Genomic DNA, 15,270 nt, shown 5'->3' on the forward strand with positions numbered 1-15,270 from the left:
AGAACAATGCAGGAGGTATCACAATACCTGACTTCAAACTATATTACAAAGCAATAACAATAAAAACAGCATGGTACTGGCACAAAAACAGACATGAAGACCAGTGGAACAGAATAGAGGACCCAGATATGAAGCCACACAACTATAAGCAACTTATCTTTGACAAAGGAGCTAAAAATATACGATGGAGAAATAGCAGTCTCTTCAACAAAAACTGCTGGGAAAACTGGTTAGCAGTCTGCAAAAAACTGAAACTAGATCCATGTATATCACCCTCTACCAACATTAACTCAAAATGGATCAAGGATCTTAATATCAGACCCCAAACTCTTAAGTTGATACAAGAAAGAGTAGGAAATACTCTGTAGTTAGTAGGTATAGGTAAGAACTTTCTCATTGAAACCCCAGCAGCACAGCAACTAAGAGATAGCATAGATAAATGGGACCTCATAAAACTAAAAAGCTTCTGTTCATCAAAAGAAATTGTCTCTAAACTGAAGAGAACACCCACAGAGTGGGAGAAAATATTTGCCAACTATACATCAGACAAAGGACTGATAACCAGAATATACAGGGAACTTAAAAAACTAAATTCTCCCAAAACTAATGAACCAATAAAGAAATGGGCACGTGAACTAAACAGAACTTTCTCAAAAGAAGAAATTCAAATGGCCAGAAAACACATGAAAAAATGCTCACCATCTCTAGCAATAAAGGAAATGCAAATTAAAACCACACTAAGATTCCACCTCACCCCTGTTAGAATAGCCATCATCAGCAACACCACCAACAACAGGTGTTGGCGAGGATGCAGGGAAAAAGGAACCCTCTTACACTGTTGGTGGGAATGTAGACTAGTACAACCACTCTGGAAAAAAATTTGGAGGCTACTTAAAAAGCTGGACATCGATCTACCATTTGATCCAGCAATACCACTCTTGGGGATATACCCAAAAGACTGTTACTCCAGAGGCACCTGCACATCCACGTTTATTGCAGCACTATTTACAATAGCCAAGTTATGGAAACAGCCAAGATGCCCCAGCACTGACGAATGGATTAAGAAAATGTGGTATCTATACACAATGGAATTTTATGCAGCCATGAAGAAGAACGAAATGTTATCATTCGCTGGTAAATGGATGAAATTGGAGAACATCATTCTGAGTGAGGTTAGCCTGGCTCAAAAAACCAAAAATCGTATGTTCTCCCTCATATGTGGACATTAGATCAAGGGCAAACACAACAAGGGGATTGGACTATGAGCACATGTAAAAGCAAGAGCATACAAGGGAGGGGTGAGGATAGGTAAGACACCTAAAAAACTAGCTAGCATTTGTTGCCCTTAACGCAGAGAAACTAAAGCAGATACCTTAAAGCAACTGAGGCCAATAGGAAAAGGGGAACAGGTACTAGAGAAAAGGTTAGATCAAAAAGAATTAACCTAGAAGGTAACACCCACGCACAGGAAATCAATGTGAGTCAATGCCCTGTATAGCTATCCTTATCTCAACCAGCAAAAACCCTTGTTCCTTCCTATTATTGCTTATACTCTCTCTACAACAAAATTAGAGATAAGGGCAAAATAGTTTCTGCTGGGTATTGAGGGGGGGGAGCGGGAGGGGGCGGAGTGGGTGGTAAGGGAGGGGGTGGGGGCAGGGGGGAGAAATGAACCAAGCCTTGTATGCACATATGAATAATAAAAGAAAAATGAAAAAAAAAAAAAGACCAATGTCAGGTAGTCTAAGGAACAATGACCTCCACAGGGAAATGAACAATAAAGGAAGATATTTTCTTTTAGCACAAAGCTAAAGACAATAGTAACTAAAACATTTCCATTTCCATATTGAAGAAGGACTTACTCTTTCTCCAGGTTGGCTATAACACCATGTACATAATCAATATCTGTCTGAGAAAGAAAAAAAAATTATACCTACATTCATGTTTTTATATCATTATTTAGTTTTTAATACTAGACCAAAATGAGATAAATGATGAAACATGCAATGAAAATATTAAACTTTCAGACGAATTATGGGATCTGCATTTCTGTATTGTTCTTTTACACTGTACTTACCAATGCAGTATGCAGACTTGTAAGTTTTTATTATTTTCAATGGTCAATGTTCAATTAACTAGAAAAACTGAGCACAGAAACAATTTCTACTTCTCCTGAAACATTCAAACTTTCAATAGTGACAGAAACAGCATGTTACTGAGATTCCTTCTGGAGTCTGAACCTTAGGTTCCAGACTTGCCTCTGTAGCTATTGGACTGTATAATGTGAAGTACACTGCTTCTCTGAGCGTCAGGATATTTTTTTTCTATTCTATTCAAGGAAAATGAGAAAGGAAAGAATATCTCAGAGACTATGAGATTAAATAATAAAACTATATAATAAAAAGCTGTGTTTTACTGGTACTGAGAACCCAAATAAGTAGAAATAATCAGAAATAAATGGTTATCAGACCTGTGTACATTTAAATGTTAAATAATTGAAAAATCAAACATTCCCATATATTTTAAATTCAGTGACACCTTACACATGCTTGATTATTAAAACTGTACCAATGATATATAAAATAAAAGCTATGTTATAGAGACTGTCAAAGCATTTCATACTTAAGGAGAAAAGATATAGTTAAACCCTAGAAATTACAAAAATATCTGATAAATAAAAGTTGTTAGGGGTGAGTATTTTCACTTTAATTTCTGCTAACTGATATTCCAATATTTATTAAGCTTAATGGCTTAAAAATAAGAAACATTCTTAATATCACATTCAAATGCTTAAAAGGTGGCACAAGTAGAATACAAACCAAAACCCTCTTTCACTCCCTCATATAAGCCAAAACATTACTGATTTCTTTTTAAATAAATTGTTGCCTACATGTTTTGCCCCAAGAGTATCTAATTACTCATCAGGCTATAATTTTGGATAATACAATCAAGTTTGGTTTATGGGAACTGTAACATATTTAGCACCAAACTGAAATTCAATTTGATAAGCATTTAGTGAAGATCAATGATTTACCTGTCTAAAGAAAAACAAATACAAAGATGAAGACGACTCGCTCCCTGTCTCCAGTAGATTGTCCAGAGAAATCAAGAAGAAAATAAGCTTATGTAAACATACATTTGCAATTTATAAAGCAAAGTGATCCATCCATTCTATTTTTAATCCTTATGTTGTTCCTAATTACCATATCTGGTAAAAGATTCACTTGAACAACTACAATTGGTGTCACTTTTATACGAGAATCAATACTTTCTGGTATCCACTGTGGGGGGGGGAGTTGTGGGACTCCTCTGATGAAAGCTGAAAAACTATGACCAGCCTAGAAAGCACATGCCACACCAGCCCAGGTCTCCACCTGGACAGACCTCTACTGCCCCTTCCCTACTGGCTGGTAATGATAGCCAGTCAATGAGCCCATGGAGCTTGCTTGCTTTAAATTAACAGGGTTATTTTTCCTGAGATCTTTTTAAAAGGCATTTGGCACCTTTAAAAGATAATGCTATCACTCAAATATGAGAATGTGTCTGTGAATTTTAAACCAGAATATGTATATTCCAGGGACGAAGGAATTTGCATGCTTGGCCAGGTGGAAAGAAAAGTAGACATAAAAAGCACACAGAAAGAGCATTTTTTTTTCCCCTGGGAGAATCACGTGTTCTCATGGTTAAGTAAAATGTTTTCATATTAAAACCTGGAGATATTATTGGTATGTGATGAAACAAGGATGAACCCTGAAAACATGCTAGGTGAAAGAAACTAGTTGCAAAGGACCACATATTATGTGACTGTATTTACATGAAGTATCTCATAGAAAAAAATCTGTAAAAGCAGAAAGTAGATTTTGGTTGTGTAGGATTGAGGGGAATAGAGGGAGTACTGGATAATGGCTAAGAGTTCTCTTTTATTTATTTATTTTGGTAGTAACAGGGTTAGAACCATTTGCACCAAGCCTTCAGCCCTTTTTTGCTTTAGGTATTTTTTCAAATAGGGTTTCACTGTTTATGCCTAGGATGACTTGGACCAAAATCCTATTTACACTTCCCACATAACTGGTGCATGCCACCATGCCCAGCTTTATTAGTTGAGATGATGTCTTGCAAACTTTTTACCCACATTGACTTTGAACTGCATTCTTCCTAATCTCTGCCTCTCAAGTAGTTAGGATTACAGGCTTGAGCACTATACCTGGCCTTACGAGTTTCTTTTCAGAGTAATGAAGATGTTCTAAGTACTCTGAGGTGACAGCCCCACAACCCTGACTTTAAATGGATGAATTGCACATTATGTGAATTATACACAGAGAGAAAATATAAAGCTAAACATAAGAAAATATAACTTTTCTTTGGGACATATGTATAAAAGCTGAATACATACAACAGTGGACTCAAAGGAGATGACATCAGTCAACTAGGAGAATCAGAAGCCTTGGGCGCCACTCTCCAGCACAGAAAGTTCAACTAGCAGCTACCCTCAGACCAGAGCATCTTCCTGAAAACCCCAATATGTCGGAAATTACTACCATGTCACTTCCCTCCTGTTAGCACAATTCTATATTGAAATGATCTCTCTGGGCCCACAGTTTCTACAGGGAGAAAAGAGAACCAGGGATAGTCACTCAGCTTCTTTAGCCTCATGACACACATCTCAGAAAGGCCCCTCTGGTCTTACCTCACAGGGAACACTGCAGGTAATGGCACAACTAACCACTGGGGCCAGGTAGAAACAAAGAAAGAAGGCAGAGGTCACAATGACCACCACTTGGTGCCTGATGGGAGATAACAGCTGATTTCAGAGACCACCCACAAAGCTGAACTTCAGAAACATGGCAGAAGTTCAACCCAGCTGGATCCCTAAATGGCTAGGCTCCATGTCCGGCCTCAGAGCCCACCTGAAAGATGACACTTATCTCTGTGTACTTCACAGAAACATAGGCGTAGAACTGCCTGACCCAGGAAGCAGTGGCTCCCCCAGTCAAAAAGCATCTCTGCCAAAGACTCTGCCTAGACAGAGAGACTCCTGCAGCTCAGGGTTAAGGCTGTTGGACCTCAGCTCGGCCAAAAGCCCACCCCACCACACCACCCTGATAGGGAAGCAATCCTCAGTTGTGCATTTCTAATAAAGCTGTAACAATGAAGTGACATCTATGAAATGACTAACAAAGAATATACAATAATCCTCTTAACATAGTTCAGTGAATAACAACATGCAATGGACAATTAAATGAAATTCTGAAAATACAATAAAAGCAAAAAATTAGACAAAGCAATAGAAATTTTAAAAGAACCAAACAGAAATCCCAGAATAAAAAAATACAATGACTAAACTAAAAATTTCAATAGGAAGCTAAAACACCAACACAATTAAGCAAGATAATGAATTAGAGAGCTAGATGACAGAACTGAGATTACACAGAGGAAAAGAAACAAAGGTCAGTATATGATAATAAAGGGTTTACTCATATAACAATTGTAAATATATATGTACCCAACATCAGAACATCTAAATATAATGAACAAATATTAAAGGATTTGGAGGGAAGGAGAAAGTGAAAGACAGTAAGAGTTGTCAAAGACTTGTCATTGCGGTGGGTCAGATCTTGTCCAATATGCACTGGGAACCATTTAGCTTACAACTTCCCAGCTGTTCCTTTGCAGCCTTGTGGAGTTTCCTCAGTGCACGTGTTGCCTGATACAGAAAACACTCAAAAGTGTTATTTTCTGTGTAATATTCTCCTGCCTAGCATTCTCTTCTGAAATTTCTAGCAGTTCTGTCTGGTATTCCCCTTTCTGCACTGTGATATGAAATGCATCACCAGGCAGAAAGCTGTGGCAATTACAGTGCCCATGACATTTAGTTCTGTCTCTTGGGCAACCACATCCTGTACAGCCTGCTGAGAAAGGGTGATTCATAGATTTATCCAGCTTTCTAGTTGCTGATATCAAAAAGGTAAATCTAATTCTTGCTAACTCCACCATGGCTGGAAACACAGCACTTTACACCATAAGTATCCGATGAAAATTCTAAAAAAAAAGGCCAGACGTGACAGAATGGGGCTGGCAGCTCAAAATAAATTTTATTTCCCTAGAACTAAGGGAAATCAGTTACCACCCACATAAGGCTTGATTTTATATTTGTAATTGTCAATGACAATGGTTATACCAACAAAGGCAAACAAACGCCACAATATTTTAGTTAGTTTTCCTAGTTTCTAAAATGGTCATGTTGAAAAATAATCAGAGTAAGAAAGAGGAAGTTCAAAGGCTAGACAAAAGAATAAAAGACCACTTCTTCATTTGCAATACATCTGTCTTCTCCCAAACACCATGCTCAGACTACAGCAATGTTTTCATTTATCAGAACTCATTCAGTTCAAAATATGTTCATAAATTGACTGCTTCTAAACACCTCCATGAATAATCTAGTCTGAGCCTCACCTGGATTATGCTTATCAAAGCAGCCAGTGAGATACTTTCAAAAGGTAAGTCATGTTATCCTCACCAAAAACACATTACCACAATGCAATCATGAGAACATAATTGGAGAAACTCAAACTGAGACTTTTATAAAACAGAACAGAACTCATCAAAGTGTCCAAGTCCATGAAAAACAAGAGAGGAGGAAACTGAGGGTTCAGAACCACTAATGTAATGTGAGATTCTCTAATGGATGCTGGAACAGAAAGGTAACTTTAGCTGGAACAATGTGAAATTCAAATAAAATATATAAGTGTATATACCAATTTTAATTTCCTGGTTTTGATAACTATACTACAGCCACATAAAAGTTGTTAGCATTAGAGCAAGCTGAGTAAAGGGACTACTCCATATAATTTGTGCAACTTTTCTCTAAATCTAGAATAATTTCAAAATAAAAATAGTAAGCCCAATGTCTTCTCTACTTAAAATTCTTAAATGGCTTTATAGCTTAATTAGAGCAGTTGGGCAAAACAGGTTCAGTGTTTATTATCCTAAGTAGAACTTCTTAGAATGCAACTCCATCCATTCACTTAGGTATTATCCATAGCTGTTTTCAGGCTAAAATGGCAGAATTGAAAAGTCTCTACTAAATGACTCACATACCCTCAAATATTTACTGCTGGCCCTCACCAAAAAAGTTTGCTATCCCCCTTGACTTAGGGCAAAAGCAAAGTTCTTACAATGACCTAGAGCATCCTATGTGATCTTGCCCACCCCATCCTCTCCAACTGCCTTCTACCACTGAGCCCTTTGCCTCCACTGCTCTAGTCATTCACAGGCCTCTCCTTGCTGTTTCAAAATGTGCCCAACAATGCTGTCCCCCTCAGGGCCTCTGCATATAAAGTTCCTCTGCTTTCTTCAGGCCTTTGCCCAAATGTCCAGACTACCCTAAAAACCCTGCCTGCACAGTCAGGTACTATGTTTCTCCCTTACCCTGACATTCTCCACTGTGCTCACCACATCTAACATACTATATTTGGGGGTTTTCTGTCCTTCCCTATAACATTAAATAGGGGTAGAGGTTTTATTTATTTGATGATACACCTTAGCACTTACCACTCTTTCAGCAAATAGTTGTGAAAGCAAATTTTATATATGCATTTTCTCAATAGTCATTTGTATGATTTATAACCAATGCATACATAAACATCTTAAAATCTAGCTGCTGGTAAATAACAAGCCAAATACTACTGATGCACCAGTATAGTCATCTATAACTTAAAATCAAAGAATAGAAGGCTGGGCGCCCATGGCTCACACCTGTAATCTTAGCTACTCATGAGGCAGAGATCAGGAGAATTGTGGTTCAAGGACAGTCCAGGCAAATAGTTCATGAGACACTTTCTCAAAAAAAACCCATCACAAAAAAGGGTTGGCGGAGTGGCTCAAGATATAGGCCCTGAGTTCAAGCCACAGTACCGCCAAAAAAAAAAAATAGAAGCAACTAACAACTAGGAGACAATCAACACGTATACAAAAGTCACTGGCCTAACTAACTCCATTCATATCCCTCTCTGGCTCCATTTTGCCTCTTCAACTCCTTTGTTTTCCTCCTGGGTCATTTCTTTATTCAGTTACCTTGGATTCCAGAAACAACCAGACTGATTGATAAACATCTTTATGAGAAGGGACTGAAAGTACCCCCAAGAAACCGTGAGCCTCACAGGACAGATCACAGGATTAGACCATCTCCAAATAAGGGCAATTACCCACCACAGTGAGGCTGTACCCCGGAGCAGGAGTAATCATTCCATGGCAATCACTGCCCCCTCAAGTGATGACAGCCATAACAAAGCCCTGTAGAATCAGAACTAATGATTAGACCCTTGGCCTGACCAAGATTACCTGTTCTGTCAGCTATGTGTACACTAACCATCTCCAAATCTCAAAGCTGTGTCAGTACCTTAAAGACAGAATCAGGGTTAATAAACCCCTTTATCTGTTCTTGCCAACATGGTCCTGCTGATTAAAGCTTCTTTCTTTGCCTTCATTACTGTTCATTGGGACAAGTGACCAAGCCTTGTCTACTGGTACCCCCAGAGCCAGGCCTTTTGACCTAAACTCTGGCAACATCATCAATCAACTTGAACTAACAGACATCTATATAGTATTCCACTTGATAACAACAGAACCCATTCTTTCTGAGCACACATGGATAGACCAGCATAGACCACACACTAGGTCATAAAAGAACTAAACTCACACACACGATGTTCTCTGACTACACTGGATTGAATCAGAAATCAACAACAGGGAAACTTGGGAAATGGTCAACCAGAGACAAACATAAGCACATTTCTAAATAACTCATGGGTCAAAAAAGCAATTATAAGGGGATTTAGAAAGTATGTTGATCTGGAGGAAAATAAAACATGACATGTCAAAACTTACAGAACACAGCTAAAATGGTACTTAGAGGGAAATTTATAGCTTTAAATTACCTATATTAGAAAATGGACCTCCAACCTATAATCTAAGCATTCATCTTAAAAATCTAGAAAAAGAAGGTTACACAGGAAGCAGTTTAAGCAGCAAGCCACAGGAAGGAGAAAATTAAGATTAGAGCAGAAATCAATGAAATAGAAAACAGAAAAATGACAGATCCTACTTTACTTACCGTTAGCCACCTAGAGCTAAAGGACCTAAAGGGTCTCAGAGGTCAAGGAAGTAAAGAAGGGAAATGGGGCTGGGAGTGGTACAGTAGACAGGAGACTATTTAGCAAAACCAAATTTGTAGAAGTGCCGGACTCTTTCTCCCAATCCCTCCCCACCCAATGGTACAGAAAGGAACATTCTTGAGTCGGACATAGCGGTGTGTGAATGTAACCCCAGCACTTGGGAGGCTGAAGCAGGAGGATCTCAAGTTCCCAGTCAGCATGAGCTACATATTGAATGACTGAAAGAATACTTGGAATGAAATCTCTACTTTTGCCTTTATTAAAACCATGACTAAAAGATAACTGAGGAAATGTAACCGCAACAAGGGCCACTGTTTCTGAAGCTGGTGGATTCCTCTGGCTCTTCAGGGTAGAAAAACACTAAAACATCCAGGTAACTACACCTTGGTTGAAGGCATGAAGTGTCTAACTAGAAAAAACTAAACCACTCAGAGTTCAGGCCAGCTTAAGAATGAACACTATTTCCCACTCTCCTCCCTGGAGATGACAATCAACAGTGAGAACCAGACATAATAACTACAAACTTCATTTCAAAATATTAATAACTGAAATTCTCAAGCTCAAAAGAGATTCAGTTTGGTTCCAATAACCAGAAATAACATGAAGACCCTGCACAGACTAGATGTTTTCACAGGAAGCAGCTGGGCTCTGTGGCAGAAGGAAAGACAGTTTTTGTTTTTGTTTAAAAAACAAATAACAATTAGATTGGAATACACCCTCATCCTACTGCAACCAAGTAGCCTGAAAATCCATCTCCTTCAGTGATGACTCATTAGAAAGGAACCAGAACAGCAACTACACCAAATAATAAAACCTATCAACATCTCTCTCTCTTCCTCTCTCTCCCTGTTTCCCTCTCCCTCTCCTATAAGGAAAAATTGTAACCAAACATTTCCCCATTGATTTAAAAGAAAAAACACCCAATTGAACCAGTTGCCACTAGGAAGCAATACAAAATAACTATAAAATATTCTGAAATGCATATGGAAATGCAAAGGACCTAAAATATCTGAAGCAATCCTGAAAAGAACAGAATTGGAGGACTTGGCCCGACCTGACTTCAATACTTAATATGAAGCACAGGCATAGGAGCAAGCTGCAGATGAATGGAGTAGAACAGAAAAAATAGCCACGCAAATAGACATCAGGTTTGCAGTAAAGGCATCAAGTTAACCCAATGAGCAAAGTGTTTGCAACATGGCACTGGAGGCTCTGAACATCTATATGAAAAAATTATGACCTTATACCTTAACAAAAATTAACTCAAAATGGATCATAGACTTACTGCGATTTGAAGCATAAAGTTTTCAGAGAAGGTCTTCAAGATATAGAGGTAAGAAAAGGTTTGCTTACGTCACAGAGAGCAATAATTGTGAAAAAAATATTAACAAATTAGATTTCACTAAAAATTGTTCATGGAAACAGTATAAAGAAAATGAATAGGCATCCACATGAATGGGAGAAAAACCACAAATACATCCTTGACAAAGGAATGGTATCCAGCAAATATAAAGAACACTGACAACTCAAAAATTAAAAAACCTAATTTTCAAAAAAACAGGACAAAGATTTGACAAACACTTCACAAAAGAAGATACACAAAATAGATTAAAGATAAAGTACGAATAGACAGAGATATGAACAACAAAAATACTAAAAGCTTGGTAAGTAGAATCTAGCTACTAGATATCTAGATGGTATGTATACAGGTATTTTCTCTAAGTTCTTTCAGCTTCGTTATATGTCTTAAAGTTTTCATAATAAAAACTACCATGTAAAAGTTTTTCATGAAATTAAAGAAGATTTAGCTCCACATACCTAAAGAGCATATGCTATGCCAGGGAAACACGACCTGTAATGGTTGAAACATGATGGAGCCATAGCAGACAGGCAAGAGTGCCAACTCCAAATGACCTCCCAAGGGCCAAACTGGGAACAGTTTGAGCAACAAAATAAAACTTGGTAGCTATTATATGCAACTCAAAACTTATAGGAGTGACAGATATAAAATAAAAATAGATCCTCTTTATAGAACTCCAATTAAATGGAGATGAAATAATGAAAATAAACAGCACAATTTATTTCAGGTAAGAGTCACCAAGGATGCTAAGTTAGTTGGCAAAAAGTTATGATGAGGGGTGGGAGCATGACTCAGGCAGTAGAGTGCCTGCCAAGCAAGCACGAAGTCCTGAGTTCAAACCCAGCTCCCCCCCACCAAAAAAAGTTCTAAGGTCTCAGGCACCCTTACCATAAAATACAAAGTAAAAGGTCTATATAAAAAGTAAAATTGTTTTCACACTGCTTTCTAAAAGTTGGAAATTTTCTAAATTCAGGTTTTCGGAGATTAACTATGGGCATTCTTCCAATATGATAAATTGGTTATGTCACTGAAAATCTCAACTGTAGATTAAAAAACCTAAAGTTCCTACAGTCAGGAACTTTATACTTAAACAAAGGCCTTTGAAATGTTTCTAGGCAAACTGCAGAAACAATATGAATATGGGATGATATTAAAAACATGCTATCTAAGGTTTGCTTTCCAAATTTTCAGCAGTCTTTACATTATCACCATCATCATCTGCTTGCTGTTAAACCTACCTAGAAACCCATCTTGTCTCTTTTTAAACTGGAATAGCATCTATCCCTGCATCCTATTGAATGCCTACTCTGTTTGGTGGTAGTTGTATCAAATTCAGGAATCTTTTAACAAGATGCAACCTGTATCAGTCAAGATTTTAGCTATAACCAGAAGAAACAAACTCGGGCAGAAGACTCAGAAAAATGATTTACCAAAAGAAGACTGGGGGGTGGGCAGGATTCACAGACACTTTGGTTGGACTGAGGCACCAGGCTAGGAAGGTGTGCAAATAAAACTCCACTACAGCCACGAATCACAGAATGCTCCAAAAACACAGCTTGCAACCCTCACTCTGGATGCCACTGCACCTGCTCTGTGGCCCCTGGACAGATGCTGTCTCTACAGCCACTGTCCATGGCCAGAATGACTGTCCACAATCCCAGCTCCATTACATTTTCCTTTTTTATATTTTTTTTGTTACTGGCATACAAAAATATAAATTGACCCTGTATCTAGCCACCTTGCTAGATTCCCCTGTTATTTCCAAAAATTTGCCTCTTTGTTCTTTTGGGTTTTCTGTGTCATCTGAAAACAATGAAGCCCCACACAAAGTTCAGGATAAGAATATGCAAGTGGCTGAGCCAGGTCACATACCTGAACTGTAAGGCAAGTATTTGTAGTTTCCACAGTGAGACAGAGGTACTTAATCCCATCAGAACTTGTTAAGCTGGGGCATTCCCCAAATACAACAACAGGGCAAGAAAAAATGTCTGCTAAAATCCAGAGTACACTTTGGGAAATATTTTTCCAAAAGGGATCCTGACTGAAAAAAATAATATAAGTAATAATACAAGAATTATATAAGAGCATAAAAACCTAAAAACAATGAGGCATACAGATAAAAAAGTATCATAATGCATAAAAATTAATTGAACTCTAAGTAAAAATGAACACAAGAATGATACAATCTTAAAATCTGAAGACACACTTGAATCATGCCAAGGATCCTTTAGGGCATCTAGAAACCATTCCCCTCAACCCCTTCTGAAATTCACAATGGAGTCAGTAAACTTTCAAATAATGCATCAGTGGTCACCTACTTAAAACCATATATTCTATGAATGTCTCATCATATACCCAAGGGACCTGTCAGGGTTAAATGGTCAGAGGATCAAAAACAGAAACATATCCAGAAAACATTTTTCGGTCTCTCCTCTCTTCCCAAGAGGGACATCTGACAGTTTTTTCTTTTCAAGAAAAAAAAGAATACAAAGAACTGAAGTTACACGGGGAAGAAAAGATGATGAAAATCCTTGATTATCTGTGTATTTTCCAGTATTTTTTTCATTCTTAATTTTCTCTTCATATGTTAAAATGGACCAGAGATAATTCCTGCCCTTATAAAAATTTCTGATTTACTTGGAAATGTTTGCAAAAGATATATTTATCTGTTTTGTTCTAGGTTAATTTCAAATGGGAGATGGGAGTGGTTTTGTAAATGTTAATAAGCTGGGCCTTAAAGGAGGAAGAAAAAAGGGAAAGGGAGAGACAAGATTTCAGACTCTGAAAGAAGAGGAGCAGAACTGAGAACACACAGGTCCGTCTGATGAACTGGGAGCACAAAGGCAGTGCAGGCCAATTTACACTGTATACAAGGAACCTTCCTAAGCAGATGAGAGCCTAGAAAAGAAGCAGTTTGGGAAAGTCAGAGCAACTTAGCTATGGACAGATTAAGAATTGCCCATAAGACATTCAAATAATGTTATCAAGTAGGCAGGCAGAAACATGGGCTTGGGAAGAGCCTAGAGACATAGATCTAGAAATGATCCCACATGGTCAAAGATCATGGTCAAAGTCACAGAACATGCACAGGCCTTATTACCATACCAGAACACTTAGGAGAAAACTATTAACCTAAGAATCAAATAGAGTGATTAATGATTTTAAGTTACTTTAAAAAGTATTATTTTTTACCCATGAGAGTGCAAAAAAAACCTTAAAGAGTAATACTGCCTAGAACAGAGAAACAAACTCTCTCACAGACTACTGGATGAGGAAGAAATTTACTTCACTTCAGCAGAGCATGCTGGCCATGTACAAATATTTTAGTATTTATGGACTCTGAGCCAGCAATTTCACATTCAGAAATTAGTAACAGAAAAACTCAGAAACAGACTATCAATCAGAAATTAAATAATATGACTACATTTTGTAGTCATAAAAAACAATGTTGTGACCTTTAATCATTTTAGATAGAAAAATGATGATACTACAATATAAATAGAGTGATCCATTTATAGGTACATCCACAAGCCATAAGAAAAATTCCTTAAGATATATTTTAAAATACTAATAATTCTATCTGCATGGAGAAGTAACAGGCAACATTTCATTACAGGTTTGAACACTATATGTGCATTTACTTTTCCATTAAGACTTAAAAAGAGATGGGAAACCCTGAAAATATAAGATTAAGAGGGCCAGCATCAAAGTATGTTCTAAATACTTTCCCTTTTTGTGGGGGAGGGGAGTGGTTGCTAAGGATTGAACCCAGGGCCTCTTGGGTGTTAGGCAAATGCTCAGTCACTGAGCTCCCCGACCCAGTCCTTTCCCATTCTGAAATTTGATAATGAATATAGGGGGCTTGTTCCCTGTGACTTCAGAAAAACTTGCTCAAGATTTACTCCTTCTGTACATCTTTTGAGGAGGTTAAAATATAAGAAATGTATTTCTTATTCACATGATTTTTGACTTCTCTAATAAGAACAGTAATGGTTGCATCCTGGCAATATAGAGAAGGGGTAGAGAGAATAAAGAGATGACAAAACTCCAGCCTAGGCTAAATCTTTCTTAGGTTTCACAACTCCTGAAGAGCCTAAGTGCAAATTTCCAAATTTAGGCCTCAGACCTAGAAATGAGAATTCATTCTTTAAGTTCTCTGTGCATAATATTATCCTACTGACAAAAAAGATTACCATTCCTGGTCTGTAACTGAAGGAGAAAGGTTAAAACAAACACAAGTTAGACTTACATTCAACTATATATATTAGGTGATATCCAACTATCACCTAAGCTTTACTCACCACATTTTTAAAGTGCTTATAAAAACATATTTGAATTACAGGTTCACATTTTAGATTATATAGGATAAAAAAAATACTTACCTCTCCTATGAAGACTACTATAACACAGTCCAACTTCTCTTCAGGATACAGGTTATCAATTAGGGAATGAAGAGTTTCTATGAGGTAAGATTTAACTTCTCTCTTCACTGTGGGAATTCCCATTACTATTGAAACTGGAAGAAAATAATGAAGCAAGTATATAAAAAGATCTCTCATAAGGGCAGTATAGAAAAACACTATTTCCAAAGTACTATACTATCTCAATCTCACAGCAATAACTGAGGGATTCAATGTCAGAAAGAAAAATGATCAAAGGATGTAAAGGCATATCTATAATATTGTAATTCTTTTCCATGTGGCTTAACCATAACACACATACACACACACACACACA

The 15,270-nt window shown here is 37.5% G+C and overlaps 1 protein-coding gene across 9 annotated transcripts in view; it reads right to left on the reverse strand.

The window, feature by feature from the left end:
* The window catches only part of Mgat4a (alpha-1,3-mannosyl-glycoprotein 4-beta-N-acetylglucosaminyltransferase A), a 121,139-nt gene that overhangs the window by 39,554 nt on the left and 66,315 nt on the right, over positions 1-15,270 (reverse strand). For all 9 annotated transcript variants that reach the window (XM_020179204.2, XM_074050327.1, XM_074050321.1 and 6 more), the window contains 2 exons: positions 14,916-15,049; positions 1,863-1,909 (listed from right to left, as the gene is read on the reverse strand). In XM_020179204.2, coding sequence (XP_020034793.2) covers positions 1,863-1,909; positions 14,916-15,049 — 181 coding nt within the window. The remainder of the gene's footprint in view (positions 1-1,862; positions 1,910-14,915; positions 15,050-15,270) is intronic.

Source organism: Castor canadensis, chromosome 12, assembly GCF_047511655.1.
Source record: "Castor canadensis chromosome 12, mCasCan1.hap1v2, whole genome shotgun sequence".
NCBI classification, from domain to species: domain Eukaryota; kingdom Metazoa; phylum Chordata; class Mammalia; order Rodentia; family Castoridae; genus Castor; species Castor canadensis.